The sequence below is a fragment of the Canis lupus genome, chromosome 1 (assembly GCF_048164855.1).
Source record: "Canis lupus baileyi chromosome 1, mCanLup2.hap1, whole genome shotgun sequence".
NCBI lineage: Eukaryota > Metazoa > Chordata > Mammalia > Carnivora > Canidae > Canis > Canis lupus.
In genome coordinates, this window is record NC_132838.1 from 103,892,396 (window position 1) to 103,912,610 (window position 20,215).

At 46.6% G+C, this 20,215-nt stretch overlaps 1 protein-coding gene and 1 long non-coding RNA gene across 3 annotated transcripts in view; one reads left to right on the plus strand and one right to left on the minus strand.

Annotated features, from left to right (window-relative positions):
* On the plus strand, window positions 1–10,860 carry LOC140600142 (uncharacterized). Of its 2 annotated transcripts, none has more exons than XR_012003325.1 (3): window positions 1–686; window positions 2,082–2,182; window positions 10,756–10,860. It is a non-coding gene; the product is annotated as an uncharacterized lncRNA (long non-coding RNA). The 2 variants fall into 2 exon arrangements; XR_012003327.1 differs by lacking the exon at window positions 10,756–10,860 and adding an exon at window positions 4,430–7,117.
* The window catches only part of CACNG7 (calcium voltage-gated channel auxiliary subunit gamma 7), a 21,484-nt gene continuing 11,872 nt past the window's right edge, over window positions 10,604–20,215 (minus strand). Inside the window, exons 5-6 of the mRNA XM_072768183.1 lie at window positions 12,808–12,953; window positions 10,604–12,512 (exon numbers count right to left, since the gene is read on the minus strand). Coding sequence (XP_072624284.1) covers window positions 12,255–12,512; window positions 12,808–12,953 — 404 coding nt within the window. The 3' untranslated portion in view covers window positions 10,604–12,254. The remainder of the gene's footprint in view (window positions 12,513–12,807; window positions 12,954–20,215) is intronic.

The window sequence follows — 20,215 nt, forward strand, 5'->3', positions numbered from 1 at the left end:
CTGAGGAAAAAGAGAGAGAGAGAGACCCAGAGAGGGAGGGAGAGAGACAGGGAGAGACAAGGAGAAGTGGAAAAAGAGAAGCCCAGAGACTGTGAAACAGAAATGGGGGAGGGAGAAATTTGGGGGAGGCAGCGGCTGGTGGCAGAAGGAAGTTGGAGAGAGACACACACACAGAGAAATATCCAGAGAGGGAAGGGGACAGAGACAGAGTCACAAAGAGAGAAACCCAGAGGCTGGGGGACTGATGGGGGATGGGGTACGGGAGCGGATGGGGGGTCAGAATGGGATAACAGAAGGAAAGAAGAGACAGGGACAGAGTCATCCAGAGAGGAGGAGGAGAGACAGATGGGAAGAGACAGAGACTGGGGAGGGGGGAGAGAAAGGAAGATAGAAATGGGGGGTGGGGGCAAGGTCTTAATAAAGAGAAGGATGCTCTAGAGAGAGAAAAAGATGGAGAGAGAGAGAATGGACGAGAGTAAATAACAAGAGGATTTAGGGGAGAGGGCTCTGATGGGTAGAAGGTGGCTGGACATGGAAAAGCAGGTGCAGAAGGAGAGAGAGGCAGAGACCCAGAGAGAGAGATAGGTGGAGAGCGCCTGACTGGGAGAGACCCTGAGAACGAGACACAGAGACACACTGAGGAGGCATCAGAAGAAAGAGGGGCCAGGCTGCGATGGACGAAGAAGGTCAGAGATCTAGGACACCCGCACCCTCTCCCCCACCACAGCCCGCGCCCCTGCTCCCTGCCCCCATCCTCATTTCAAAGCCACCACCCCACCCCCACTAGCCTCCATCTCTCCACAGCATCGCCTGCCGCCGCCACCGCCTCTTCCTGTCGTCATAGCAACAGGATCCAGGCGCCCAGCCAAGGCTGGCAGCAGCGCCGGAAATGAGGGGAGGGCCTTTCCAAAAGGACCCCAGGAGCTGTCCCCTTTCCCCAAATCCAAGGGACAGCCCCACCTCCCCGGGCCTTCCCCCCCACCCCCTCCACCACTGCCAAGGGCAAAGAGCCCCTGAAAATGAAATTCTCTTCTATTCAAGTTCGGAGGATACAAGCTCTTAGTTTCACCAACATTTCCTCTCCCCCCTCACTCCAGGAGTTAGATTCCACCCCGAGATGGGGATGGTGGGGGGGGCACATAAACCGGAGGTGAGAGGCTTGGGTAGCAATAAGTTTTAAAGAAATCTGTCTAGGGCTGGGCAGGACAGCTCTGAAAGTTTTAAGACTAATGACTGTTGGAGTTCCAGAACTCGCCAATGGGCAGGGGGTGGAACAACTTGAAGTGGAAAATCTGAGATGAGAGTCAGAAGTTTGGTCTTGGATTCAAATCTTAGAGATGCCTGTAGCCAGTGTGTGACCTTGGGCAAAACCTTTCCTCTTTTCTAGAGTCAGTCATTTATCACAGGAAATAAACTGCCTCCAATGAATCAAGAACACTGATGAGAAAAGGCCTAGAACACTGCTCTAGGCAGGCAGTTATTTCAGGACCCTGTCCTCCTGCAAATGCCATCCGAAACTAAAAGCTAGCCATGACCATAGACTTGGGCTAGGTAGTTTACATGTTTCAACGACTGGTCAAATTCTTGCAGAATCCTTGTAATGTGGGCACTGAAGTTCCCATATTACAGATGAGCAAACTGAGGTTTGGAGCAGTATCGCGATTTGCTCAAATTGCTCAGGGAATAAAAGGCAGAATTGGAGATGAAGCAGCCTCTTGGTGGGGCTTGATGGGACGGTCAGCAATAATGAACTTCAGAGCCACTTAACATGCCATTTTGGGGCCAGCTCCTTCCTTTGGGGGACTGGCAGAGACAGAGAAGACCTATTTTCCCCACGCACCCAATCCCCTCCTTCTGGAGGGGCCACTTCCTTCTGGGGCCAGCATCTCACATTTCCACTGGAGTTTCTAGAGATCAGTTTACTTAATTCTCACCATGGCCCCCAGCAGGGGGCGGGGGGGACGTTTAGAGAAGCATTCTGACACCCCTTGTTTGGAAGCAAAGAAGCACCAGCCACAAGGGAAGGGGCCTGGAATTCATTCACTTGAGAACTATTTGTTCCGCCTCTGCTCTTTTGCCAGGGAGAGGGACACAGCTGCGAACAGGCGCGGTAACCGATATACATTGAGCGCTGAACAGTACAGACTCCAAGTCATTTGTGTGTAGACTGAGGCAGAGAGAGGTAAGCACATCACCAAGGTAGGAGGTGATTACATTGGCAAGCAGAGCCCAGGCTTCGGATCTCAGAGCCTGTGCTGTTTCCTCTGCTAAAAATAAACAACAAAACCGGAAACTTTCAAAGGGTGAAAACAAAACTCTGAAGATAATAAAACAAGCCAGGGTTTCTACACTTGGGAACTAGTGACACTCTCTGGGTAATTCTCTGTGGTGGGGGTCATCTGGCGCGCACTTTGGGGTGTCCAGCAGCATCACTGGACTCTACCCGCCAGATGATAGTAGGAGGGGGTTATAATAAGAATTCAGTCTGTCCTATCTCAAATCCTGTTCCTTTTCTTTTTTAAAGATTTTATTTATTTATTTGATAGAGAGCACTGGACAGAGCAAGCACAAGTGGGGGGCAGAGGGAGAGGGAGAAGCAGGCTCCCTGCTGAGTAGGGACTGGATCCTAGGACCCTGGGATCATGATCTAAGCCAAAGACAGATGCTTAATCAACTGATCCATCCAGGCACCCCTCAAATCTTTTTCCTTTTTGGAAAAGCCTCTTAACGTTTGTGTTTAGCTGTTTATTCTCTTACTTGCCTTTCCATCCCTAAATAATAATTATTTTCTGGATGTGTCAGCATTACACATTATAGATTCTTTTTCTCAGCGAGATAAGGATTTAGCTCATGTAGACCTCACTTTTCCCTCCCTGTCTCCCCATATAAATATTTTTAGTTCTTCTATCAGTTAATTTTGTGGCAGTAAGTGATAGACTTTACATCATGATTGCCTGTTTCAGAGGGCATATATCTGGTTTCTTTTTAGTAGCTTTATTGCAATAGGATCCACATACCATACAATTCACCCATGTAAAGTGTACCACTCAGTGGCTTTTAGCTATAATCACAGAATGGGGGACCCATCGAGTTTAGATCCATTTCAGAGCATTCTTGTTAGCCTGAAGGGGATACCACACACCCCTTAGCTGGCCATCATCCCCCACCACTGAACTAAGCCCTAGGCCAGTCACAAATCTATAGATTTGACTATTCTGGACATTTCATACAAATGGAATCATAGTTTATTTGTATCTAGCTTCTTTTACTAAGCATAAAATCTTCAAGGTTCATCCATGTAATAATATGTATCAGTACTTCATTTCCTTTTATTGACGAATATCATCCCATTGTATGAAAATATTACATTTTACTTATCTGTTGTATATTTGGATCTTTTCCCCATTTGGGCTATTGTACATAATGCTGCCATGAACATCTGTGTTTAAGTTTTTACATGGGCATATGTTTGGGTTTTCTTAATATTTTATTTTTTTAAAGGATTTATTTGTATTTTTTAAAAAGATCCTATTTATTTATTTGAGAGAGAGAAAGAACATGAACTGGGTGGGGGCATGCAGAGGGAGAGGAAGAAGCAGATTCCCCACTGAGCAGGAAGACTGACATGGGGCTTGATCCCAAGACCCCAAGATCATGACTTGAACTGAAGGCAGGTGCTTAACTGACTGAGCCACCCAGGTGCCCCTAAAGGTTATACATTGTTAAGCAATCTCTATACCCAGCGTGGGGCTCAAACTCACAACCTTGGGATCAAGATGTCACATGTTCGTTCCACCAACTGAGTCAGCCAGGCACCTCGGACATATGTTTTCACATCTCTTGGGGATATACCTAGGAGTGGAATTTCTGGATCCTATATTTATCCTTTTGCGAAATGAGATAGCACCTCTGGACTTTGTGTTGTAAGACAGAAATGTTAGACCCACTGATCAACCCTTCAGTTCATAGAAGTACCTTCAGAAGGGATGTCACAGAAGGTATAGGTGATGACCCCTTTTCAGATCTCATTCCTAGATTTGCTCATGAATTCATGTCACATTATCCAAAGTCTCCCATGGAGTTGACCTAGAGACCTAGAGGCTGCAGACTCAGATAAGTCTGCTAAGCTCCTATGCTTGAGGAGGCCCTCCACCCTTGCTTCTCCTGGTCCCATGTGGTTAGCAGAACTCTAAAATGACTCCCCAAATCTTCCCCCCACCTTGTACACACCCGTTGAATCCCCTCCTCTTGAGTATGGGCAAACTTGTGAATAGGGTAAGGTGTCATCCCCCTGAGTAGATTATATTATATGGCAAGATGAAGAGATTTTGCATAAGTAACTAAGATCCCTAATCAACTGACTTGTAGCTAATCAAAAGGAAGGTTATCCTGGATGAGCCTAACCTAATCAGACAATATCTTTGAAAAGCATCAAGAAGTGGCAGAGATTCAGAGCAAGTGATTCTCCTGCTGTCCCACAGAAGCAAACTGCCCTGTTACAGAGAAGGCCATGTGGTGAAGACCGGAGGATGGCATCTGCTAGCAAGAACATGGGAATGTCAGTTGTGCAATCATAGGGAAATAATCTCTGTCTCCTGACAGTGGATCTCTCCCTAATCAAACTTCCAGATGAGAATGCGGCCAGCCAGCATCTTGACTGCAGCCTTGGGAAACCCTGGATCCCAGGGCACTTTATTAGGTTCCTGAGTCATGGAAAATGTGAGATAATAAGTACATGCTGCTTTAAGCCATGGCATCTGTGGTACTTTGTTACACAGCAGCAGATAACTGATAGACTCTGTACATCACATTGCACTGTGAAGGTCACACAGGTGCTGCTCAGCCAGTGTTGCATTAATGCCCCCTCTCCGTGTCGCCCCCTCTCTCACTCCCACCACTAGCGTTCTTATGTGCGGGTTCCTCTCTTCTCCCTCTTGGATCCCTTTCATATCCATCCCCTTCCTTCTGTCCTCCTCTTGCCGGGACTATGCCACCAGACAATGTCACTGGTCTCCCTCCAGCCTGATTTTCTCTCAGCCTCTAAAGACACTCTAACATTCAGAACTGACCTTTCCCTGTCCTCAAAATTCTCCTATGGCTCCCTATTGCCTTCAGGGGAAAATATAAGCTCTTCACCCCTGTTCTTTGCCAATAGTACCAGTCTTGTCCTATGCCATCCCCACTGCTGCCTCCTGCAGACTGGAGTGGTTTTCCCCACTCTGCTCAGCTCCTTTGCACTTCTGAGGCTCCTGGGTGTGGCTCCCTCACCTGGAATCACCTTCCACCTCTTCTGTCTCTTGGGATCTTCTTCTATCTTTCACATAAAGACTCAACTAGAATGCTCCTTCCTCTGGGAAGCCTTCCCTGACCTCCCAAGGCTGCATCAGGGGCTAGAGCTGTAATTGTCATGCCCCTGTCAGAGCAGGGTAAATAGCCTGCATAGCGATTGCATGTCAGTCTGTCTCCTCCAGCAGAGTGGGGGCTGTTTGAGACAGGCACAGGGCTAGTTCACTTCCATATCCTCTAGTGCCCAGTTTTGGTAGATAAGAAGCCTCGGTCTGCAGGTGCTGAATGGATGGATGGAGATGGATGGAGAAAACATTGAAAGATTCAGGGAGCAAGTGGATACATATTCTAGAGTCCTTTGGCAGCCAATGACAACCTCCCATCCCTGTCCATCCTCTCCCGCCTCATATCCTGAGTGTGCGTTCTCCCAGGTGCTTGAGTGTATCTCATCAACAACAGCTGGGGCCTTTGTGTTTTCTCAAGAGGAACAGAGTGGTGGTGGCGTGTTTTCCCGCTGTACCAGGAAGAGAAGATCAGCGTTTCTAAAATGTCCTCATTCAGGGTGAAGTGGAAATATTCCAGTGCTGAGAAATCAGGTGGTCTGAGTTCCAATCCTTGTTTTTCCTTGCCTCGCTAAGGGTTCCAGAACCAAAAAACCCCTGTGCTCTGGGCACCTTGTCCTGTTGTCTGTAAAGGGGATGGGGATGGGGATGGGGTATGGGTAGTGATCTCACTCAAGATGGGATGTCCTGGGACTATGATTCAGAATCATACATCTGGGGCAGCCTAGGTGGCTCAGCGGCTTAGGGCTGCCTTCAGCCTGGGGCTTGATCCTGGAGACCTGGGATCGAGTCCCACATCGGGCTCCCTGCATGGAACCTGCTTCTCCCTCTGCCTGTGTCTCTGCCTCTCTCTCTCTCTCTCTCTCTCTCTCTCTGTGTGTGTGTGTGTGTCTCATGAATAAATAAATAAAATCTTTAAAAAACAAAAACAAACAAAATCATACATTCCAGGAATTCTGGCAGGGTTTTCGGAGGGTGTCTGTGAAGCTCTGAAAATTGCCTTTGACATTTAGTGAATGTGGGTACTCTTTTCTGGAGGCCCATAGCTTTTATCTGGTTCTTTTTTCCTTTTTAAAGATTTTATTTATTTTTAATTAATGAGAGATACAGAGAGAGAGGCAGAGACACAGGCAGAGAGAGAGGCAGAGAGAGAGAAGCAGGCTCCATGCAGGGAGCCCAATGTGGGCCTCGATTCCGGGTCTCCAGGATCACACACTGGGTTGAAGGCAGGCACCAAACCACTGAGCCACCCAGGTGTGTCCCTTATCTGGTTCTTAAAGGGGCTTGTAATCCCCTACCAGTTAAGAGTCACTGCCTATTGACAGATTTAACAAAATCTCATCCATGTCAATAAAAAATAAAACAAAACAAAACAAAAAGCCAGAGAGAGTGTGTGATTGCATAGATATTGTCTAAGGCAGATTTCCTCAACCTGAGCACCAGTTAGTTACATCTTGGACCAGATCACTATTTGTGGTGGGCGTCATCCTGTGCCTCAGAGGAGGACAGAGCAGCATCCCTGTCCTCTACCCACCAGAGGCCAACAGCACCCCCTCCCCAACTGTGATGCCCAAAAGTGTCCCCCACAGAGAGACATTGCCTGATGTTCCTCCCTCGCCCCCCTGGGGGCATAATCACCCCCATGAAGAACCACTGATCTAGAAGAAACTGAGAACAATCACTCTGGAAAATGAGGCTGGGGTTGGGATCCTTGAGAAGATGAAAGGCATTTTTTTCCTTTCCATCCTTCTCTGCTGCTTATTTTGAAATTTAAGGTTAGGTATTAAATTTGTTGTTGTTTTTTTTTTTAAGATTTTACTTTTTACTTATTTATTCATGATAGACACAGAGAGAGAGAGAGGCAGAGACACAGGCAGAGAAAGAAGCAGGTTCCATGCCGGGAGCCCGATGCAGGACTCTATCCCGGAACTCCAGTATCGCGCCCCAGGCCAAAGGCAGGCACCAAACCGCTGAGCCACCCAGGGATCCCCAGGTATTAAATTTGTAATAAAAATGGGTTTATTGCTCCATTCAAGGCATACACACAGCTAATGAAAAAATGAGTTGAGTCTCTATCTGATGTGCTGCTGCCTCCGTGACAAACAGCAGCAATGCTTAACATGTCTGGTCTCAAAAAAACAAAACAAAAACAAAAGGACATGTCTGGTCTCAGGACCCCTCTATATGCTTAAAAATTTGCAAGGGATCCCAATGGTGTTTGTTTATGTGTGTTACATCTATTGATATGTAACATATTCAAAATTCAAATAAAGGAGACTTAAAAATCTGTATTAATTTCGGTAAAATGATAACAAACTCATTGCATGTTTACATAGACAACTTATTTAGTGAAAAATAATTGTATTTTCCCAAACACATGCAAAAATAGAGTGGTGCTGACTTATAGTTTTGAGAATCTATTCAATGTTTGTGCTACTAGAAGAAAGTAGGTTTCTCATATCTGCTTCTACATTCAATCTATTGTGGTACCCCCTGTTGTGAAGCCCCAAAAAGACTCTGGACCCTATACATTCAGTTCATGAGAGACTACAAGTGAAAAAGGTAAATGATATCTTAGTATTCTTGTAAAAGTGGTTTAGGCCTCATGAACCCCTTAAACAGGTCTCAGGCATGCCCCAGGGTCCCTAGGCCACACTTTGAGACCACTAACGTGTGTAGTATTATTCTATAAATTAACTAACTGAGTAACATGGTATAGAATGATGATAGATGGGGCACCTTGCTGGCTCAATCGGTAGAGCATGCAACTCTCCATCTCAAGGTCTTCAGTTCAACCTGGAGGCTTCTTAAACAAAAACTGATGATACGTAAATAGATGGAACTATGTGGCTTCAGCATACTTGGAGGTATTTAGCTTGGTGGTTAAGCATGGTAGGTTCGGAAGACGCCCAGGATTCAAATCTTAGCTTGACCACACTTACTAGCTGTGTGACCAGGAAATGATTAATTCACCTCTCTGTGCCTCTAGGATCTCATTTATAAAATAGGGATGAAAAGAAAAGCACCAACTTCCTTGGGTTATTGAATGAAAAGTGGCTGACACATAGGAAACAGTCAATAAATTATGCAATTTAATTTATGCAAACTCATTATTAAGCATCCTTGAAAAACAATAAGGTAGAATTATATAACTGATACTAAATACTCTCCATAATACATTGCCATGTGAAATTGGGAGGTGCAGAACTGTGTGTATACAATGATAAGTGCTGTGTCAAATAAACATATATGTGCTACATACTCACCTGTGTGTGGATTTAAACACACATGTATATACTTCAATATGCAAATAGATTCTTGAAATTGTGTATGGTAAGATGATAATATGTGAGGGTGATGGGGACTTCTGGATGTCAAGAGGTCAGAAGTAGGACTGACTCTTCACAGCATTTTTTTTTAAGATTTTGTTTATTTATTCATGAGAGACACACACAGAGAGAGAGAGAGAGAGGCAGAGACACAAGCAGAGGGAAGCAGGCTCCATGCAGGGAGCCTGACGCGGGACTCGATCCCCGGTCTCCAGGATCATGCCCTGGGCTGAAGATGGCACTAAGCCGCTGAGCCACCGGGGCTGCCCTTCACAGCATTTTTTTTTTAAAGATAAACAAATTTTTAAGATCGCATTCCATTTTTGTTTTTTAAGACTTTATTTATTTGAGAGAGAGAGAGAGAGAGTGAGAGCACAGAGGCAGAGGGAGAGGGAAAGGGAGAAGCATACTCCCCGCTGAGCAGAGAGCCTGATGTGGGGTGATCCCAGGACCCCGGGATCATGACCTGAGGTAAAGGCAGACACTTAACTGACTGAGCCACTCTGGCATATTCCCATTCCATTTTCAAAATGTAAAAAAGCAAAACACAACCAAACAGTAACAACAACAACAACACCCCAAAAAAACAAAAAACCTAGGTTGATTCTTTTTTAAAAGAACATAGACTTTAGGACATTAGATTGCTAAATTCTGGAGAAATAAGCAGATGTCCAGCACTTGTACCAAAAGTGCCATTTCTGCAGGCAAGACAGACAGCACCAATTAATCAGGCTGGCAGACAGCACCAATCAACCCAAACAATGGGGACATCCTCTTCCACTGAGCAGATAGATATTCAAAATCCTTCTCAATATCATGCTCCAGGCAGCCACTAGGAATCGATTCGTCTTGACAAAGAAGCTGAAACATCTTTGCCATCCCAGATCTCAAGCATGACCTCCAGAAATTCCTGAAACCATTGGAAATGACTCAGAATATTTCCCTCAGGGAGTCAGTTCCTGCTGAATCTTATTCTTTCCTGCTAACCTGCCTCCACCACTCTTCTGGTTCCAGAGGGATTTGGAGTCCTTCTAGCCCATCCTCCCTCCTTTTTATAGAAAAAGAAACTAAAACCCCAGAGATTAAAAGACTTCTCAAGGTCACAGGATGAGTTTGCATCAAAGTCATGGTGGCTGAAATATGGTGGCTGAGAGAGGAGGTTCTGGAATTGGACAGGCCTGGGTGGAAATTCTCCTTTGCATCTCACCAGCTGGGGGATCTTATCTCCCTGAGAGTGCCAGTTTCTTCATCTACAAGACGGGACTGTTTGCAATGCCTAGCTCACAGGTTTGGGAGAATCCAATGAACTAACAACATGGAAAGCGCTTAGCACAGTGTCTGACACCTAATAATAGCTTGGTGAATGTGGTCATGATTGTGGGAGCCGTTCTGATTGCCCCCCAAGAGCCTAAATCCCAAAAAGGCAAAGAGCCAAAGGGCTAGCATTGTTTCCTTTTCCAGACACTTCAAGAAGCTTATTAAACACTCAGGCTGTTTTCAACCCCTCAGTGGAGTAGGTGAGATCTCAGATCTTAGGGCCCGCTTGGGAGCTTCTGATACCAGGCTGCTGGGAACATCTCCTGAGATCACGTTTGGGATGAAAGTGTGCAGCTCATAGTAGGTGTGCAATAAATGGAGCAGTGATTTCTCAACAGAGGGATGGATTCAAACATTAGGAGAACCACTGCTCTCCAGTGCAAAGGGGCGGAAGGGGGGAAGAAAGCTCAAGTTTTGGCACCAGAGAAACCTACTTTCAGCTCTGCCTCTGCCAGTTTCTACCTATGTGACCCTGGGTGAGTCATTTCGCTTCCATGGCCCTATCTGCAAAATGACTTCAGTAAATTCAACAAGTAAGCTTGGGGAGAAAATCAAATGAGGCAATAAATGTAGAAGGAAGGCAAGCAATAGTAAGAGTACTCTAAGTGGTCATGGTAACAGCAACAGTTAATTTTTATTGATCCTGACGGGTGTCATTTGCTGTCCTACATGCTTTACACGGACTGAATTATAAAGTGCTGCTGTTAATAATTATGATGATTAAGCAACTTAACAAAGACCAATCTGACCTTATTCTGCAGGACTCAAGGCCCCCACCCCAGGGGCAGAGACCTGGACGGACCGTATCCAATCCCCTCTCCCTGGGCAGGCGGAGACGTGTTTGAAATAAAGTTTATTGAAGTTTCTGTCGGTATTTACATATGATACACGGCAAATAACAGAGCCAGGGCCCCCCACCCCACCCCATCCCTTCCCCACCCTCAAGCCCCCCTCCCCCCAGCCTCGTTAAAAATCGCTGCGTAAGGACAAGTTAACTGCTGCGGTCCCCCCTCCCCCCTCCCACCTAAGATGCAAACTAAAAGCCCCCGTCCCTGCCCTGCCCCCCTCCCCCCACCCCGGGGGCCTTTCCGGTTCCGTGTACAGCACTGTGCTACCTCACCCCCTCTGCCCTAATCAGGGGGAGGGCGAGTTTCCGGTGATCTTCCCCCCAAATCTGTCCCAGGGGGCGGACGGACCTTTGAAAGAGGCCAGAGTTGGGGGTCTGAGATGGGAAGAGGGACCTCAATGAGGGGGAGTGCCAGAAAATGGAAGACTTCGAGGTTTGGGGGGTTTCGACCCCCGCTACTACCTCTCCCTCCCCCGACGGGGCCTCGAGGGGGAAGAGGCCGGCACAGGTGTGGAAATGGCACGGAGGACTTTCCTCCACCCTAGGGTCTCCATCCCTGTCGCGGGTGTGCGGGGCTAGATGCACCTAGGGGCTTTGGATGAGCGGGTAGAAAGGAGGAAGAGGAAAAAGAGAAGCCCAGGGCAGCTGAGAGAGGAAGGACATCCTTCCGACGGCGCCCCCTCAAAGGCAGGTGACCTTCAGAAGGCCAAGAGCCCAGCCGGCGAGGAAGAATGGGGCCTCCCGGAGAAGCAGAGAACTCTGTGTGTGTGTGTGTGTGTGTGTGTGTGTGTGTGTGTGTGTGTGGTGGGGACACCAGGTTAAACCATGCCCGGGCCTCCAGCCCCTCACCCCACTCTGCAGCTGCGGACGCTGCACCCGAGGGCCCCCAAGCTCCGGAGAGGAGACTGGGCGGGGAAGGAGAGAAGTCGGGGCCGAGGGGAGAAGAGAACGGTTGGCATTCCAGGCGGCTGCCGAACCTACTCTCCAGCCCGGAGCTCCGGCGGCGAGAGGGGAGGCCGTGGGGCGCAGCGTGGGGGCCCCCGGGCGCGGGGTGCGCACCGTGGGGAGGTCCGCCGCCCCGGATCCGCAGGGGAGGGGCGGAGCCGGGGGGGAGGGGGAGGGGCTGTCTGCGAGGGACCGGACCGCGGAGGTCGAAAGGCCCGGAGGGGGGAGGAGCCCTTGGAAAGTAGGAGGGGCCAGGGCGAGGGGCGGGGCCACAGGGCGGGGCGGGGCTAAAGCTTGCGAGGCATCCTCCAGTCGGGATGGAGAAGCCCCGAGGGAGGGAGCCCGGCTGGGGGCCCGGATGCCCCTGAGGAGGAGGAGGAGGAGGAGGAGGAGGAGGAGGAGGAGGAGGAGGAGGAGGAGGAGAGGAGGAGGAGGAGGAGGTGGAGGCGCTCCGAGGAGGGGCTGGCCTCAGCAGGGCGAGGTGGAGATGTGCAGGTGGTCCGGGTACTTGATGGCGGGAGGGTAGTTCTGCGTCATCTGGATGGAGACGTCGCTGGAGATGTCGGAGGGGCTGCGGCCCCGGCGCCACGCCTCGGGCTGCAGAAACTGGCCCGAGTAGTCGGAGCAGTCGCTGAGACGCGGGCGGTAGAAGGCCGGGTGCGGGCGGTACATCTCCTCCTCTGCGTAGCGCTTGGTGAACAAGTACACCGACATGACGCCAGCCCCCTGTGGCAACGCAGGATCAGAGTCCCAGAGGCTGGCTCGAGCTCCCAAGGACGCCCAAGGCTCCAGACCCCCAGCCCCTCCTCTCTCAGACCCGGGAGTCCAGGCTATCAGCTCCTCCCCACACCCAGGACCCAGAAGTTGGGAACTCCCAGACCGCTCCTCCAGGACCCAGAGGTGAGGCCCTCGACTACCACCTATCTCTAAAACCCAGAGTATACACCCCCCAATTTCCTCTAACTCCTGGATCCAGGAATGAGACCCCTCCCCATTCATGTCTGGGCCCCACAGACATCACCTCTTTGAGTAGGAAGGATGAAGCAGCGAAGGCAAAAGACCACCCGTAGCGATAGTGGAAATACTGCTCAGAACTGCTGGGCCTGTTCATGACCTCATCATTGATGCTGGAAATGTAGAGAACCAAGCCCACCACCAAGGAGAGGCCTGGAGAGCAGAGGGTGCCCTTGATCCGTTAGCACTGGGTCCCTCTTGCCAGTCCCAGTCTCCCCCATTTCACAGCCATCCCCTGCCCTCTCCTCTCTGCTAAGTCCTGAACTAAATTCCATTTTTTGAAGCCCCTTGCATGCTGGGCCTTGGCTGGGTGTAGAGACCCCAGAGATGAATCCACTTCCTGTTTGCCCCCCTTCCCTAATCTCCAGTTGGGGAGTTCAGAGTGTAATTGGGGAAGGTAAATATGGACATTGGTCATTAGTCACATACATGGTGATATGTGCAGTAAGGAAAGTAGTAGCTCAGTTCCAGAAAAGGGACCAACCCACCTAGGGGAGAGGCAGGGACAGGGACAGGGGGAGGGGCAGGGGAAGTCAAGGAAAGCTCCCTGGAAGAATGGCCTTCACCCGGGTCCTATAGGATGAGACCTGAGGAGAAGAGTACACAGTTATACCACCACAGGCAGAGAGAACAGCATGGCCAAAGGGTTGGACAGGGAGCACTGAACTGATCCATCTATATAGCCAAAATATGGGCCACAGCCACAAAACAGGTGCCCAGAGAAAGGGGCAGAGACACAGCCATGATGGGCCTCAAATGCCAAGGGCACTAAGGAGCCATTGAAGGTCTGGAGCAGAGGAAGGACAGGGTCAGATTGGAGTGTTAGAAGAACACTTGGGGAATGGTGGATTCTGGAAAGAGATTGGAGTGAGAGACTAGTTGTGATCCTCCAGGGGGAAAAGGATGAGGCCTGAGTTGAGACTAATAATAACAGCAACAACATCAATAATAATATTAAAAATAATAATAGCAACTGCTTATACAGGTCTAGTCCTGTGCCAGGCACTGTTCTCAGGGTTGTATATGCATCAACTTATTCAAACCCCCCAATGATCCTTCCACATAGGTACCATTTTTATAAACTGACAGTTGAGGGAGCAGAGCCATTGGAGAAGGGGGATAGGAGACGTCTGGTTTGAGAAACTTTAAGAGGCAAATATCACTTCCTCAAGGTGAACTTCTTTTAAACAGCAGCCATGTCAAGTGTGGCTTAAGGAGGTTATGAGGTCCCCTACCCTACATCAATCTAAGTCATCCTTATCAGCATCTTCCCCCAGAATCCTAGAAATACACATATGTGTGCCCATCACACCCAGAATAAATCTAAATTCCTTCCACTGCCTACCACAGGGGTCAGCAAACTATGGCCCATGGGCTCCATCCAGCCCACCTCCTGTGTTTGTAATGGCCTACTAGCTAAGAAAGGCGTTTACACAATTAAATTGTTGAAAAAAATTAAAAGAAGAATGATATTTTGTGGCATGTAAAAAGTATATGAATTTCATTTGGCAGCTCCTCCAAGTGTTAAAGATAGAATTACCACATGACCCAGCGATTCCACTGCTAGGTATCTCTACCCAAGAGAATAGGAAACATATGTTCACACAAAAACTTTGCATGAATGTTTGTAGCAGCATTTTTCATAATAGCCGAAAAGTGGAAACAACCCAAGTGTCTATCAACTAAATGGATAAACAAAATGTGGTATAGCCGTATAAAGGAATATTATTCAGCCAAAAAAAGGAATGAAATACTGATTTATACTGCCACATGGATGAACTTGGAAAATAAGCTAACAGAAAGAAGGCAGATACATACTGTACGATTCCATTTATATGCCATGTCGAAAATAGGCAAATCCATAGAGAGAGAAAAGTAGATTAGTGGTTGCCAAGGAGTGGGGTGGAAGGGAGATTCCCACTGGCTGTCGTTAAAGGGTATGAGGTTTCTTTCGGGGGTGATGAAAATGTTGCAGAATCAGGTAATGGGGTTGACTGCACAGCCTTGCAAATATACTAAAACCACTGAATTATATGAACTTTATGTTTTGTAATTTATAATATCTCAGTTTAAAAAGCACATGGATTCCTGATGTCAGGGTCTATAAATAAAATGTTATGGGCATCTAGCCACACCCCTTTGCTACTGTGTAGCCGACACCTGCAGTAGCAAGGTTCGAGAGTTGTGGCAGAAACTGTATAGCTGGTAAAGCTGAAAATGTTATTTATCTGGCCTTTTATAGAAAAACTTTGCCTACCTCTGGACTGCAATGCCTATGCAGTCTGAGCCCCACCAGACTCATCCCTGGTCAGTTTCTCCTTACTCTCTCTACTTAGATCACCCTTCCTCACCTTCCCTGAGCACCTCAAGCTTATTTCTGCCCCAGGGCCTTTGCTCCTGCTGTTCCCTCCAACTACAATGCTTTTCCTCCAGATTTCTCCATGTCTCTAACTTCATTTATATCTCTCCTCCTTTGTCTCTCCTTTAGAAAGGACTCCTTGTTTATCTTATTATTTTTTTAAAGATTTATTTATTTATTCATCAGAGACACAGAGAGAGAGGCAGAGGCATACGAAGAAAGAGAAGCAGGCTTCCTGTGGGGACCGTGATGTGGGACTCGATCCCAGAACCCTGGGGTCACGACCTGAGCCTAAGGCAGACACTCAACCACTGAGCCACCCGAGCCACCCAGGTGCCCCTGAGCTCCTTGTTCAAAAAGAAAAATGTGAGGGAGTCTGGGTGGCGCAGTTAGTGAAGGGGTCAACTCTTAATTTTGGCTCAGGGTCCCGGGATCAAGCCTTGCCTCAGTCTCCGCATTCAGCAGAAAGTCTACTTGAGGATTTTCTTTCTCTCCCTCTCCCTCTGCCCCTTTTTCTTCATGCTCCCCTCCCCCAAGTCTCTCTCTCTCTCTTAAACAAATAAATAAATCTTTAGAATAAGAAAACTGGGGGATCCCTGGGTGGCGCAGCGGTTTGGCGCCGCCTGCAGCCCAGGGCGCGATCCTGGAGACCCTGGATCGAGTCCCACGTCGGGCTCCCTGCATGGAGCCTGCTTCTCCCTCCGCCTGTGTCTCTGCCTCTCTCTCTCTCTCTCTCTCTGCATCTCTATGAATAAATAAAATCTTTTTTAAAAAGAGATTTATTTATTTATTTGTGATAGACCTAGAGAGAGAGGGGGGCAGAGACACAGGCGGAGGGAGAAGCAGGCTCCATGCAGGGAGCCCGACGTGGGACTCGATCCAGGGTCTCCAGGATCGCGCCCTGGGCTGCAGGCGGCGCCAAACCGCTGCGCCACTGGGGCTGCCCTAAATAAATAACTCTTAAAAAAAGAAGAAAACTGCTGATGGAAATTGTGAAGAGATATGATTTCTCATTGATCGGGTCATCAAGTTAAAAAGCTTCACATCATATTCTTTTGGTGAGGCTGGGGAAACAGCAGCTCCTATGCGTTGCTGATGAGGATAAAAATGGCCCAGCCCCTGTGGAGGGGAATCTGGCTGAATCTAACAAAACCACACATGTATCTGTCCTTTAGCTACACAATCTCATTCATTAGAATTTAAAACCCTGAAGCTGTCTGTCCAACCACACAAAAGACACAGGCGCGTGTTAATTCACCGCATTACCGGTAACTGCAAAATATTGGAAATGACCTACATGAACTTACATAGAGGATTAGTGGGATAAACTGTAAAACATCACGGAACAGAGTCCTGTGCCACTGTGAAATAAGAATGAGGATGTTCTCTGTGAACTGGTGTGGAGTTCAATGATAGTTCCAGACTATATCACTAAGTTTAAAAAAAAAAAAAATGCATAGGGGATCCCGGGTGGCTCAGCGGTTTGGCGCCTGCCTTCAGCCCAGGGCGTGATCCTGGAGACCGAGGATCGAATCCCGCATCGGGCTCCCTGCATGGAGCCTGCTTCTCCCTCTGCCTGCTTCTCCCTCTGCCTGTGTCTCTGCCTCTCTCTGTGTGTCTCTCATGAATAAATAAATAAAATCTTAAAAAAAAATGCATAGAAGAGTATGCAGGATGTTAGCTTTTAACCAAAAATAAATAAATAAATAAAATACATATGTGCATCTGCTTATTTTTGCAAAAAGAGACATAGTAAGGAAAACCACAAATGAGGCTGATCACCTACAGGAGGTAAGTGAGGACAGGAAGGAACCGGCACTCCTCTGAATACATATACTTTTGCATGATTTAGACAATATTTTATATATTCAAAAGCTAAAATCAACAAGGATGGGGGAAAAACTAAAATTGAATACCAACAAAAATTAATGAAGTAACTTTATATCAGATGAATAATACAACCACAGGAGGGGGTAAAAGTAGAATTCCAAGTAACTTACAAATACAGTATTTTGATTATATATTTTACCCTAAAGACAAAAGATCTGCAAAGAAATCTTGAACTTTACTTAGTAAATTTTTTTGGGCGGGGGGAGTGTTTGGAGGTAGTTCTTACTCAGTGTGGGGTTGAGCAAATTTGCAAATATACTGATATTTAGGGAGCTGGATTCTGGTTCTGAAAAGAGCAAGAAATGGATCAGAATTGGGTAAGATGAAGAAGACACAGGACATCAGCAAAAACTCCTGTTTTACAAGCACATAATTCCCCAGTTTGTGTCTTGAAACATCCCAGAGACAGTATGTATAACACCCCAGCAGCAATGAGCCAACCTAGCAACCAGCTTTTGGTCTCTGATACTATCTCCCACTAAATTAGAAGCTAGGGCTTCCAAAAGAAGTAGATAATTTGAAGCCTGGGGGAGAGGCAGTAAAAGTGTACCTGTGCCACAAAGGGAGGAAAAACTCAAAAAAATGATGGAGACACATCAAAAAAGGATACAGGGACTAGTTTGAAGGGGGTTCCTGATAGTCCAGCTAAGGACAATTTGAACATTGAAATGAATAATATAAGTAATAGCATGTATTGGGATGCCTGGGTGGCTCAGGTGGGTGGCTGATTCTTGATTCTGGCTCCGGTCATGCTCTCAGGGTCATGGGGTCGAGCCCCAGGGTAGGCTCCATGCTTAGCAGAAAGTCTGCTTTTCTCCCTCTCCCTCTGCCCGTCCCCCGGCCAGCGCAGATGCCCATCTGCATGCTGCACTGTCTCTAAAATAAATAAATAAATAAATCTTTTTTAAAAAAGAGAAATGGGGGATCCCTGGGTGGCGCAGCGGTTTGGCGCCTGCCTTTGGCCCAGGGCGCGATCCTGGAGACCCGGGATCGAATCCCACGTCGGGCTCCCGGTGCATGGAGCCTGCTTCTCCTTCTGCCTATGTCTCTGCCTCTCTCTCTCTCTCTCTCTGTGTGACTATCATAAATAAATAAAAATTAAAAAAAAAAAAAAAAAAAAAAAAGAGAAATGGCATATAATACGCTGAATTTTTAAAAACGCAAATCCATACTGACATACATATTCTTTAATAAATAAACAAATAATCAAAGAAAAGAGAAAATTCTTCTTTTTGGTGGTATACATGTAGATAGAACAGCAGATTTAGAAAACCCCATTTTGGAACACTAGGAGTAGTATTAGGATACCGGTCAGTACCATCAGTGGCTGCTAAATCACTGCACGATAGAAACTCCTCCTGGAATATTTATTAATTACAAAGAGATTTTTTTAAAAAGCTTCCTTTTTTGTAAAGGAACCTAACATACTATCTCAAGCAAGTGCTCAGAACTAACATCACCAATAGCAGTGCGGATTGACACCATTACCTCCTCATGCAAGCATGCCACTACTCCATTTATGCAGGGTTCCTGCTGAAAATGTGTAACCTGAATCTACTCCTAAGGTAACTGTGGGCATTTTACTAGATGACTGGCTGCACTCTTCAAAAAAAGTCAACATGAAAGGTATTTCTTTTTTAAAAAGGCACAAGAACTACATAAAAGATAAAAGGCAATGAAAGAGACAGGACAAGGACATACAAAGCATGATCCTAGATTGGACACTGAATGGGGGGAAAGATGACTATAAAAGACAGTATTGGGACAATTGGTGAAATCTGAGTGTGGACTGTGCTTTAGCTGTAATATTGTATCAATGTCAAACGTCCTGAATTTGATTATTGTACTGTGGTTAGAAAAGGGAATGCACTTGTTTTTAGGAGACACTTGCTGAAGCAGGGTGAGGTGTTTGCAACTGATGTTCAAGTAGTTCATGTATTTATGTTTATAAATATCTCAGATACAATAAAGAGATACATATAGAGAGAAAGAAAGCAAATGTGGCAAAATATGAAAATTTGGTCCAGATGAAGCACACGTGAGAGTTCACTGTGCTATTTTTGCAAATTTTCTGCAAGTTTACATTTTTTTCCAAAATAAAAAATGTCAATAAAATAGGTATCCCCAAAACAGGATTTTACCTCCCTAAGGTACCTAAGTATTACCCTGAAAATTACTTATTAATTGGAAAGAAGAAAATGTACCTTTTCAATGAACAGCCCTGAAGCCCACCACTTTTATCAAGGGTTCAAACTTTGTCCCCCTCCCGGAGAACAACCTGACAGTATTTGCTATGGTACCAACACTGCCCTCTGCATCTGCTTACCAAACCCATTTGACCTGAATTTAATAAAGCCTCTAGTCTAGACAACTTCTGGGTTATAGAGAATTCAAGGAAGGAGGAACAAATCTAGGATGTAGGCATTCCACATGATACCCTGGCCTCCAGTCTTCAAAAGGACAGTGATGTGGGTCAAGCTGGTAACACCTGAACCAGTGGTCATCCTTAACATCTCAAGAAGAGAGACAACCAGGCGTTCTTATGTCTCTGGATGCAATGTGGTAGGATGTCAACAACACCCCCTATCTATGAAGTATTTTTTGCCAAAAAAGCAGAAACCAGAAACAAAATCCCACACACCTGGATGGGATTAATGACAGTTTTACAGGAAAACACAGGAATGAATGAATGAAACCACAACACGAGAGCATGGTGGGAAAAGTCAGTAGTGTGGGAATTCTATAAGACAAATGACCAGGTTTCTTCAACAAATAAATGCCAAGGAAAAAATAAGAAAGACACTATGAGAGATTAAAAGAGGCTTCAGAGATCTATCAGCTAAGTGCACAAGTGGAATCTGAATCCTGATTTGCAATAAACTAACTATAAAAAAGCATTTATTTATGACACAAAGGGGGAAATTGAACACTGACTAGATATTAAATGATATTAAGTAGCCATTCTTAATTGTGTGGGCATGATGATGAATGTTAAATAACAAAGAACTTATTTCTCAGAGATATACTGAAATATTTGTGCATAAAATGATTTAATGGCTGAGTCTGTCTTAAAATAATGTACTGAAGTGCAGAAGGGAGATACGGCAGCACAACTAAAAAAAGATTCGCCATATGTTGATAACTACTGAAACTGAGGGAAGGATAC